We start from the raw sequence: 12,192 nt of genomic DNA, 5'->3' as shown, positions 1-12,192 counted from the left end.
AATAATTCCTTTTAAATTTTAATGTATTTTCAAATATTGTTCAAAGTTTTTGTAAGACAACCAAGGGTTAAAGTCCCTTTGGGTTAGTTCATCCAGAAATGAAAATTCTGTCATTAATTACTCTCCCTCATGTCGTTCCACACCCGTAAGACCTTCGTTCATCTTCAGAACACAATTTAAGATATTTTTGATGAAATGATGGCTCAATGAGGCCTGAGCAATGACATTTCCTCTCTCAAGATCCATTAATGTACTAAAAACATATTTAAATCAGTTCATGTGAGTACAGTGGTTCAATATTAATATTATAAAGCCACGAGAATATTTTTGGTGTGCCAAAAAAAAAAAATAACGACTTATTTAGTGATGGCCGATTTCAAAACACTGCTTCATGAAGCTTCGGAGCGTTATGAATCTTTTGTGTCAAATCATGATTCGGATCACATGTCAAACTGATGAAATCACGTGACTTTGGTGCTCCGAACTGCTGATTCGACACACAAGCAGCATGAGGGTGAGTAATTAATGACATTATTTTCATTTTTGGGTGAACTAACCCTTTAAGGTGCCGATAGCAAGGAAAAATGACCTATAAAGACACATCCATACCTACATTACGTATTTGAATACTTACTTCAGATCACTGAAGTTACTGCCCGGTCTGCTTGATGTGTTGATGTTGATTCACTTTTTGAGCAGCTCAGAAACTGAAGCCCTTGTATGTTCCACCTGGAGGAAGAGGATCATGGCAGATGACAAGGATGTTCTCCGAGATGTTTGGTTCGGAAGGATCCCGGCCTGCTTCACTCTCTCTCCAGAGGAAACCACGGAGAGAGAGGCTGAGCCCTACTACGTAAGTTCAGTTGACACGCTTTGGTTCTGATGTGGTCGTGTCGGGTCGTGTCACCTGACCTGTGTTGTTTCCCTCAGCTGCTCCTCCCACGGGTCAGTTACCTGACGCTGGTCACTGATAAAGTCAAGAAGCATTTCCTCAAAGTCATGAAGGCCGAAGACGTGGAGGAGATGTGGTTCGAATATGAGGGAACGCCTCTCAAGTGGTACGTTGAGTTGACGCTGCGTCGCCAAACCTCGAAACTATCCTCGGCTTTCCTCTTCACATTCATGAATTGTGCGGATGCTTTTATCCGAAGATACTCTACTAGTTGAGGCACTGGAACAATTTAGGCTGAATGTTTTTTCTCTAGTGTTGTCATGATACTAGAATTTATATCTTTGAAACAATACCTTAAAAATTATGATATTCAATACCATTTTGATACCAGAGGGGGAATTGCCACAACATTAAGGGCATATAACATTTGAACAGTGTGTAAGTTAATTTACTTTCGACCATACACAAAGAACTGAAGTTCCTCGATAGCTCTAAGGGGTGTTATATGTCACAATCCTCTGCAATGTGAGTAAATAATGTCTATCATTAACCATCAGCTAATACATTCTTAGATTTTTTTTTTTCTCGCAAATGTGTGTGTTTTAGAGGCCAAATATAAGTTTAGCACAGATATATTTTCACTCTCTGAACACTCTGACTGAGTTTGGTATTCATATTCTTTTGGTTTCTCTACCCAATATATTTAAAAATGATTATAATTGTGGTGGAAATACAGGTATCGGTTTTGGCGAGTACCAAAATGAAAGTATCGGTATATGACTAGTTCTGGGCAAACTGGTACTGTCGATGCATCCCTAACTAAAATGCAACTGAAATGTTAAAAAAATGCATATTTCATAAGTTTATTTTATTTTGCACTACTGTATTAAAAGCTACACAAAATGTAGAGCTTAAAGGATTAGTTCACTTTCAAATTAAAATTTCCTGATAATTTCCTTACCCCCATGTCATCCAAGATGTTGATGTCTTTCTTTCTTCAGTCGAAAAGAAATTAAGGTTTTTGAGGAAAACATTCCAGGATTATTCTCCTTATAGTGGACTTCAATGGTCTCCAAACGGTTGAAGGTCAAAATTACAGTTTCAGTGCAGCTTCAAAGAGCTTTAAACGATACCAGACGAGGAATAAGTGTCTTATCTAGAGAAACCATCACTCATTTTCTAAAAAAATAAATAAAAAATTATATATGTTTTAACCATAAATGCTCATCTTGAACTAGCTCTCTTCTTCTTCTTCTTCTTCTTCTTCTCTATTAGAATTCCAGCAGTGTAGACACTGCTAAGTGTATTACTGCCCTCCCCAGGTCAAAGTTTGAACTAATTGTTATATACTTGCACTAGCATATTGTATATGACAGTTTAGTTCAAACTTTGACCTGGGGAGGGCAGTAATACACTTAGCAGCGTCTACACTGCTGGAATTCTAATAGAGAAGAAGAGCTAGTTCAAGATGAGCATTTATGATTAAAACTTATATAACTATTTATTTTTTTAGAAAATGAGTGATGGTTTCTCTAGATAAGACTCTTATTCCTTGTCTGGGATCACTGTATACTGTAATTTTGACCTTCAACCATTTGGGCTCCATTGAAGTCCACTATATGGAGAAAAATCCTGGAATGTTTTAATCAAAAATAGGCATGTGACGGTATCAAATTTTCATGTTGCGATTAATTGATGAAGCTTTTATCACGGCATACGGTATTATCACGATATTTAAATAAGTTGCAAAACCATTTTTGTCATAGTTTAACAGGTTTAAGAACTCTTTTTGTAATAAAACAAAAACAAATCTGACTGAAATTTTCAAACAGATTAAAATGCAAAGGAATTAGGCTATAAAGAACAACAGATAACACTTTACTCTATTTAAGCATTAACTAAGATTGAGCAATAGCTACATTTGTTACAGAAAGTGTTATTTTTTTGTTAATGTTAGTTCAGAAACACAACTGATCATTGTTAGTTTTATCTCAGGTCCATTAAATAAGTTATTTTGATTTTAGTAATGTTATTAAATAGTAACTAAGAAATTAACAGTATTTTTATTGTCAGTTTAGTGATAATGAATTAACATGTTAACTAATGAAGCTGTATATTTTCAAAGTTTTACTGAACAATAACAAATAATCAGAACATTTCTAATCATTAGGGCATGTTGTAGTCCAGATTAAAATATAAAAATGTTTAGGTTTGAAAATAAATATCCTTTTAAGTCTTTTTTTAAGTATTCAGTATTTGGTGCTGTGATGAACAACACTGAGATTACAAAAAAATGAATGGCTGTTTGAAGCATTTTAAAAACTTCACTAGCGCAGTTACTTTGTTTGCACGGTTTCCGTGGTAACCGCTGCACTCTGCTGTTCCATCAGCGCCCTCTGCTGTCAGAGAGTGAACGCGCACTTTCATTCAGCTCGTCTCCTTCACTCGTTCCGCCATATGCTTCTCGTGCATTTTGGGATTGTTTACATCTGATTGATGGGTAAAGTATTCTTTACTGCATTATAAAAAAATAATAATTGGTAATAAATTATTATTTACGGTATTCTGATGTGCCCACGATTACAACATCGTGCATATACTTATTATCGCGATTTATCGCATTACGGAATATCAGCACAAGTCTAATCAAAAACCTTCATTTCTTTTCGACTGAAGAAAGAAAGACATGAACATCTTGGATGACATGGGGGTGAGTAAATTATCAGGAAAATTTAATTTGAAAGTGAACTAATCCTTTAAAGAAGAAACAAAAACAGCTCAATGTTATTCAAAGGCCCGAAATGAGCAACATATGCAATCTGGTGCTGATATTTATATGGACAAAACATAAGATTCTGATGCTTGTAATGTAAATCAATGAGATCTTTATAACTGTATAGCAGATACTGACATAAAATGCATATAAATATCAATATCTACCAATAATGTCTTAGAAAGATGATGATATTTAAATGCTTAGTTTTATGATCAAAGCTCTGTAGTTTTAAAACATATAATGCAATATAATACAATGATGACTGAAGATGAACAAATAAACCTGATGATCATATTTGGTACTCATGATTTTTCTAAAAAAAGATTATGATAATCAAGTAAAGCTGCTTCAGTCCAGTAAGTGTTCATCTTGAAATATTACTAATATCAAAGTTATTCTTACGTTTACTTGATAAAAAAATCAGTAAAGACCATGAAGGTAGACGTTTTTACAATTACGCTCAAAGGCTTTACTTGATAAAAACGATCAATCCGACGGCAGAAGGAGGGGAGGAGATTGAGTGCTACAGGTTTATCACCAAAGTTTTGATCATTTAGAAAGTAAACGATATCATACAGTAGACTTTAAAGTGTTATTAAAGTGCAGAAAAATGGTATGCTACGTTCAATATAGTTGATGTTCATGCGCTTCTATTAAAGGTGCTGCAAACAGTTTGGCTAACCTACAGCAGAGCTTTCTGAACACATGCCAGCACACCACAGAAATGTGTAGATTTCAGAGACTCATTCTTGCTGTTTACGGGACGGATCTCTTTCTCAGCTGGTGCATGACGTTTAGTATGTGGCATTCAAAAAAAATAACTTCCCGCACCTGTAGTTGGATCTGATTTATTGGTTTTTATAATATTTTTATACTCTCAAATCCTGGCAGCTTCGTATCCATTGAAGAAAAGTAGTAGGAGTTCAACAGCTCTAGTGTCATGGTCTAAGTAATTGGTGTACTTTTCTCTTAAACCACAAGGTGGCAGTACAACACGAGCTCTCTGCTGCTCAAGGACTGAGACTGTCTGATGAGTAACTCATTTTGCTGATGCCCCGTCTTTACTTCATGGATGATAAATGTGTCATTTTCATTGTTTTAAGGCACTATCCCATTGGCGTGTTGTTTGACCTCCACGCTTCAAACACGGCTCTGCCCTGGAACGTCTCAGTGCACTTTAAGGTGTGTAGACTGCTTCGCTCCTTCTCCACGCTGTTATTAATGATATGCCACAGTTGTAATGTACTTTGTCTTGTAGAACTTCCCAGAACAAGACTTGCTTCACTGCCCGTCGAACTCTGTGATAGAAGCACATTTCATGTCGTGCATTAAAGAGGCCGATGCGCTCAAACACAAAAGCCAAGTCATCAACGACATGCAGAAAAAAGACCATAAACAGCTGTGGATGGGTCTGCAGAACGGTAAGAACCTCCTGTTTTACCTGCACTCTGAACACACTACACATCTTTGTCCAGTATTTTTCGACAATAGTTGCAGAAAGTTGTAGGCAGTCTGGAGAGTTGACAGAAAGTCATGTATTGTGTGATGAGCACAGACTCCGATTCACATACTGCCTGTCCTAAATAGTATTCTCGATATTAGAATGTGTGCCCAAAATCGTAGTATGTTGAAATGAGTATTTCAAAGATAGTCTTAGGAAGGTCCGGTTAGAATCCGAAATGTGGATCTGTGAACACATAATGGCTAATATTGCACACAACCAACATTGTGTTGGACGAGGATTTGATTAGAACTACAAACACCAATAAAAAGTGTTAAAAAACTACAAATATGGTGGATGTGCGAGACTGATGGTTAAAGGGTTGGTTCACCCAAAAATGAAAATAATGTCATTAATTACTCACCCTCATGTCGTTCCACACCCGTAAGACCTTCGTTCATCTTCAGAACACAAATTAAGATATTTTTGTTGAAAATGTCCCATGGCTCAGTGAGGCCTCCATAGGGAGCAATGACATTTCCTCTCTCAAGATCCATAAAGGTACTAAAAACATATTTAAATCAGTTCAATATGTGGTTCAATATTAATATTATAAAGCCACAAGAATATTTTTGGAGCATTATGAATCGGCGTATCAAATCATGATTCGGAGCGCCAAAGTCACATGATTTCAGCAGTTTGGGAGTTTGACATGCGCTCCGATTCATGATTCAATACACTATTCTATCAAAAGAGTAATGTAACTATGGCTATTTTGCAAGTTCTTTACAAACCTACACTTCACCCAAAAGGCCTGTAGGTGGCACAAAGACTTAAATTTAACCAACTATGATAACTTCGTTAGATGGTAAATCAATACAAAACATGGTTTTGGTGAGCGCTTTGTAATATGTATTCACATTAGATTTTAAAGCAACACAATTCGTTTGCAATAAGACAAACCAGATTCAAATTGCCCGGCAAATTCGTAAAGCAAAGAAAAATCATTTCTAGCTCATCAACATTATGAAAACTGGTAAAACCTTTAGGAATTTAAAAAGATAAACCAGCGAAATTCCTAATATTACTTCCAATATTTCCAAATTATGTTCATTTTCATGGAGCGGGCCAATATCGTGACGATTATTTAAAATCAATCGAGAGAAGCAGATATTGTGATAAAATGCGATTAATCGTGCAGCCCTAATTTAATTTAATTTGACTTGACATTTGATATTCAACAGTATCCTTGACATTTATTCAACAGTGCTTTTGATCTGCTTGCATTGACACTATTCTTTAAAAGGAAAAATTATATACCAATTATCAATGTAAAGCTGCTTTGACACAATCTGCATTGTAAAAAGCGCTATAGAAATAAAGGTGACTTGACTTGACACTGATTATTAAAGCTCCAAAGCACCAAAAATATTCTCGTGGCTTTATAATATTAATATTGAACCACTGTACTCACATGAACTGATTTAAATATGTTTTTAGTACATTAATGGATCTTGAGAGAGGAAATGTCATTGCTCAGGCCTAATTGAGCCATCGGATTTCAACTAAAATATCTTAATTTGTGTTCTGAAGATGAATGAAGGTCTTATGGGTGTGGAACGACATGAGGGAGAGTAATTAATGACAGATTTTTCTTTTTTGGGTGAACTAACCCTTAAGTAGAGCGGTTTAGATAAAGGGGTTTGAGTGATTAATAACCAGTATCTAACCTGATTTATTAAATATGATCATCATTATATTTCATCAGCATTGTGAACTTTTATAAAGATCCGTTTGGCCATTAACTTTTAAATGCATCATTGTGCAAACACATGAGGAGAGTATCCGCATGAAAGACCCACGACTGCAGATCAGTGTGCCGCTTCTTTTCTCTCCAGTATAGTAGGAAATGAGATGAAATGTGGAGGATGTAAACTGTGACGAGATGATTGACAGGCCAGTTTAACAGGTTGCATGTAACTATGCGACAGAGCATCCACAATTATGACAGTTTTGTCCTAAAGTTTGTCTACTCTTGGGACACAGCATATGCATATTCAATCAAGATCTGTTCAGATTTTTAAAGTCGTATGGTATAGTGTATTCCAGCCTTTAGCTTTAAACATAACACTATAAGTGTCTACGTTCTTCTGTTTGAGTATATGGCAGAGCTAGTGTGTTTGTTCAAGCCAGTGGTTTCAGTAGTTAATTTAAAGGTGAAAATGTGAAGCTCTGCTGATAAACTGAAAGAGGTGTGAGTTTCAGAAGCATCGATGGTTTGATGATAACACACAGCTGTCTTCTGCGCTAATGAGAGAGAGAGAGAGAGAGAGAGAGAGAGAGAGAGAGTGTGTGTGTGTGTGTGTGTGTGTGTGTGTGAGAAGAGAAAGTAACAATTTCTAAGCGGATGTTGATTTTAAACTGCACATGTGAGAACGCAGCCAGCGTGACTGAACACACACACACACACACACACGGGTTTGCTCACAACTCTCATCTCTCTTTTGTTTTTCTTCTTCATCATTTCATCATGAAAAGTTCAGCCAGCAATTAAAATTCTCATTTTGTTAGCCTAAATGGCTTTCTTTCTTCCACTGAGCACAGGAGAGATGTTAGGCAGATGTTAGGGACTGTCAGTCTCAGTCTCTGTTCCACACAGTGAAGATGAATGGTGACTGAGATACATTATTCCAGCCATCTCCTTTTGTGTTAGAAAGTCCAACACTACTGCGTGACTTACAGAAAGTCCACATGAAACTGTCACTGATTAAAGCGATTTCTTTCTTTTATCAGATAAATTCGACCAGTTCTGGGCCATGAATCGGAAACTCATGGAGTATCCGAGTGAAGAGGGCGGCTTCCGCTATATTCCCTTTAGGATATATCAGGTATTTGTTCATTTATTTCTTTTATACAGTCATTGCTGCAGCATGCACTGAGCTCTTAGTAAACGGCATAATGTGTTTTTTTTCCGTGGCGTAAGCATTTTTTCCATCAATTTCTCCAATGTTTTTTTTTTTTTTTATAAAAAGTCTCTGTTGAAGCATTATAAGTCATGAACTGAACCAACCAGATACTGGGTGAATCTTTAAAAACTTTGATTTGAAGCAAAACGATATTTGAAAATCAGCCAAAAAACTAAACAAAGGTATGACTTTAGTGAGGTAAAAAAATCCAATCACACGAAGTATATAAGTTATTTATTTATTTATTTTAAATTATATATATACTTCTATATTTATTTGTCAAACCAAAATGTATTCAGACACCTTGAACATTTCCTTCATTAATTCAGTTTATTCACTATATTTTCAAAAAATGGTAATAAAATATGACAAGATCTCGGAGTTAAACTGTCAGAAAAAAATAATCTTAATAATGTCAGATGACACTTAATCAAAACATGGTCAGGTCAAAGTGTCTGAATAATTTTTGGTTCCAGTTTATCAGTTTTACTGGTATTCCACCGTATGAAGAATTTTTGGGTATAATATTTCACGGTTTACTTTATTTTGCTGCTATCACTTACATAAATGATCTTTAGTGTCCTGCACACAGTAGTAAAAACATATCAAAAAAAGTGTCTGAATAATTTTTGGTTTGACTGTATTTGAGTCATTCCACAAAACTGGTATGATTTGGCCTTACACATTTTTAGATGTTTTTATTTTATTTTTTTTACCAAAATGTATTACTTTTCTGAACACCCCACAACATTACAGTTTTTTCCAATTGCTAACACACAATTTTTCAAACTAGTCTGGTTTTATCAAAACACTTAACACAATTCACAAAACCACACACCCAAACTGCAAAATACCTCATATATCCTGCAAAATGAAGCACTGCAACCGAAACTACACAGAGCATTATCAAAATCAAACTTTTGCATGAAATGGCACACACTTCATTCATATTACCAGATTTTTGCCTAACCACCTACACACTGTTGGGCATAATGAAAAGCACCCCCATCTTTAGTATGCTTTGCCATAATACTAAAATATGTATCAGATTGTTCACATGCACAGAAATATTTAGAGATAAACACACATGCTGTTGCAACATTTTTATTTTTTTTCCTTCACTACAGTAAACAAGTCAGTACAACATAAGCACAGCAGATATATTTACATGGGACTGAACAAAAATATTCTTACAAAAAAAGTAAACTGAAAAAGAAAATTTCTGAAAAAAAATATATTACAGTAAAAAAAACAAACAAAAAAAAAAGGCAAGAAAAATAATTAGGCAGCATCTTGCCGCACAGCCGGGTCTGGCCACAACGCCTCGTCAACATCACAGGCAATATCTTCCCTTGCCAGACATCGAGGGAAGAAGCGCCTTGAGTGCCTTATCCATCCCTGAATTGCACCCACATCAATCTCATCACATGCCTCTTCCATGGCCTGCACAAGAGGCATGCGCACAAAGGGCTGCCGGTCGTATACCTTCCACCGCCATGCCGAAAAGAATTCTTCTATGGGGTTCAGAAATGGTGAGTATGGTGGGAGGTATTGCACGAGAAATGTTGGGTGGTCAGCAATCCAGTTTTGGACTGGGGCTGCACGATGAAAGTTCACGTTGTCCCATACTACAACGTACCGGTTTCTTTGATGGTCTGCATCATTCATACGCTCTGGTGGTATGAGAATGTTGTGAAGTCTGTCCAGAAATCTGAGAATATGGGCTGTGTTGTATGGTCCAAGTTTGGCATGACGGTGGAGGACACCATGCATATTGGAGATGGCAGCGCACATTGTGATGTTCCCACCACGTTGGCCAGGAACATCTATAATGGCTCTGTGGCCAATGAGGTTTCTCCCTCTTCTTCTGGTCTTTGCTAGGTTGAACCCAGCCTCATCTATAAAGATGAACTCATGTGGGATTGCATGAGCATCCATTTCCAGTACTCCCTGAAAACAAAGAACAAAAATCACTCAATATGGTGTTATCCAGTACACTGGGAAACAATGTTGTGTGTAGTGTACTGCAGTCAATATAGTACTTACATCCACATATGCTCGTCTGAACTCTTTGTTTCTTTGAGAGTTTCTCTCAAACGGCACCTTATAAAGTTGTTTCATTCTGATTTGGTTTCGCTTGAGAATGCGAGCCAATGTGGACAGACTAACTCGTTGAATGTTGTTGAATAAGGTGTTGTCTTGGATGATGTGGCTTTGAATTTCTCGTAATCTGATTTCATTATTTTCCAAAACCAAGTTTACAATGGCAGCTTCCTGTACCCCGGTGAACATTTGGCCCCTTCCTCCACCATGGTGTCGTCTCTCAGTCCTTTAGAAAAAATAAAAATAAAAATATATATAGGGCTTGGACAATGCAGCCTAAATATTTTCCCCCACAGTAGAGTACATTGTACAGGAAACTTGTACAGTTCATGAATGGCTGATGTCATACACTAAGTAAACAGGTGTCACCCAACTGATACACTATGACATGGGGTATACTACATGTGTACTACATGAAATTTTGGTTACATACCTGTTCTCCAGTCTAAAGGTCCGGATGACAGAGGCGACAGTAAAACGGCTCAAGTTTGGCTGCACTCTCTGTCCAGCCTCACGCATTGTCAACCCATGGTTGATGACATGATCTACTAAGGTTGCTCTGATTTCATTTGAAAGTGTTTGTCTTCTTTGGCCATGAACTCCTCTACCTGCTCTACCGTTACCTCTCACTCTTCCTCCCCCTCTTATTCTCAACCTCCCTCTTCCTCTTCCTCTTCCTCTTCCTCTTCCTCTCTCTGCAATGTCTTCCATTGTTGTTGTAAAAAAAAAAGGTTCTCACCTGTGGTCTTTTCATAGTGCTTACATCCTGATTGAAGTGTTAACAATTAACCACTGAGGTGTTTGGCCAGGTGGCACATGTAATTGGCCAATTAGCTCATGTAGTGTCATTTTGAATGGCAGTGTTTTGAAATGGCAAACATGTGACTTTATGTCAGATTGTTGTGTCTTATGCAGAGAACTGTATTTAGTGAATTTAAAAAGTGCTATTTTGAAATGCAAAATGTGTGTAAAACAGAAAAGGTGTTTAGACTTTTGGAGACTTGAGAAGAAGTTTTGCTCTCTGTGTGTCAGTTTAAATAATTGTGCTGTGCATGTCATTTTAGTGTGTTAGCAATTGGAAAAAACTGTAATGACATATTTAACTTCCAGAAAACCTTATTTTCCCATCTCAGGCATCAAATCCCTGTTATTATTGGTCATTATTTTAAGTTATGGACACTGTGGGAGCTCTCTGAATATTATTATAAAATGTATTTGTGATAAAATCAACATTTTCCTATTAATCAGATGTCCCTCACACTAATTCAGTAATTGCAAATATAAAAGTTACATAAAATCTCACACTTTTGCTATTAAAGCCTGAAATGGGCAGTTTTTGTGACAGAAACCTCATCATTTAACTTCAGAATTTGAGCTAAAATCAGTATTCTCATGATTGCTCTGAACATTTCAGACATAGTTCAACTAACTTTACATTACTTTTTTATAAACTTAACAAAAAAATAATAATAAAAATTTAGGTGTGACGAGTTTGTGATTTTTTTTTTTTTTTGGCCCAAATTGGCCACTGCTCTAAATCAAGTGAATAAATGGAGAGCGCATGGCATGCATGATATTAAGAAATCATGAATAATGTTGAAATAAAGTTATTTTTTTAATGTTAATTGATGTAACGGGGCTGAGTCGTTAAGCTTGACAAACACAGGTGGATATTTATGGGACTTTTTTCTCATTTTATTATTCATGTCCCAAGTACACTTTCATAGATGTGACAAAATAGATGGTGTGAACTGAAAAAAACAATAATTTCTAATATGAAGATAAAATGTATGTCATGTTTTTAAACATTATTAAAGGAGACATTTCAATTAATACAAAAAGCTTCGTACCGGTTTCATGGTCATATCCGATCGTGACGCGATGGAGGCAGTGCCTCCTGTCATGTGATGTGACTTTCCCCCATTCATTCTCTATTACCCCCCACTAAACCCACCGCACGCTATACGGGCTCTGCTTTGTTTCTGTGAGCTGAAGGGAGGCACAGAGACGCAGA

At 36.5% G+C, this 12,192-nt stretch overlaps 2 protein-coding genes across 2 annotated transcripts in view; one reads left to right on the top strand and one right to left on the bottom strand.

Moving 5' to 3' along the window:
* atg5 (ATG5 autophagy related 5 homolog (S. cerevisiae)) overlaps positions 1-12,192 on the top strand; it is a 33,305-nt gene that overhangs the window by 1,190 nt on the left and 19,923 nt on the right. Inside the window, exons 2-6 of the mRNA XM_067391570.1 lie at positions 700-853; positions 931-1,058; positions 4,772-4,850; positions 4,927-5,089; positions 7,903-7,997. Coding sequence (XP_067247671.1) covers positions 746-853; positions 931-1,058; positions 4,772-4,850; positions 4,927-5,089; positions 7,903-7,997 — 573 coding nt within the window. The 5' untranslated portion in view covers positions 700-745. The remainder of the gene's footprint in view (positions 1-699; positions 854-930; positions 1,059-4,771; positions 4,851-4,926; positions 5,090-7,902; positions 7,998-12,192) is intronic.
* Positions 9,090-10,331, bottom strand: LOC137024238 (uncharacterized). The gene is made up of 2 exons (XM_067391557.1): positions 10,122-10,331; positions 9,090-10,025 (listed from the first exon to the last, which is right to left on the bottom strand). Exons 1-2 carry the CDS (start codon positions 10,194-10,196, stop codon positions 9,357-9,359), a joined length of 744 nt encoding a protein of 247 aa, XP_067247658.1. The 5' UTR covers positions 10,197-10,331; the 3' UTR covers positions 9,090-9,356.

This window comes from Chanodichthys erythropterus, chromosome 2 (genome assembly GCF_024489055.1).
Source record: "Chanodichthys erythropterus isolate Z2021 chromosome 2, ASM2448905v1, whole genome shotgun sequence".
Classification (NCBI taxonomy): Eukaryota; Metazoa; Chordata; class Actinopteri; order Cypriniformes; family Xenocyprididae; genus Chanodichthys; species Chanodichthys erythropterus.
Note: the sequence above shows the minus strand (reverse complement) of the source record. Positions and strands in the feature narration are given on the sequence as shown.

Coding starts and splice junctions, on each gene's coding strand:
- LOC137024238 (XM_067391557.1), bottom strand. CDS start 10,196: ATGAAACAACTTTATAAGGTGCCGTTTGAGAGAAACTCTCAAAGAAAC. Junction 10,026..10,121: donor TCAGACGAGCATATGTGGAT/GTAAGTACTATA, acceptor CTTTGTTTTCAG/GGAGTACTGGAAATGGATGC.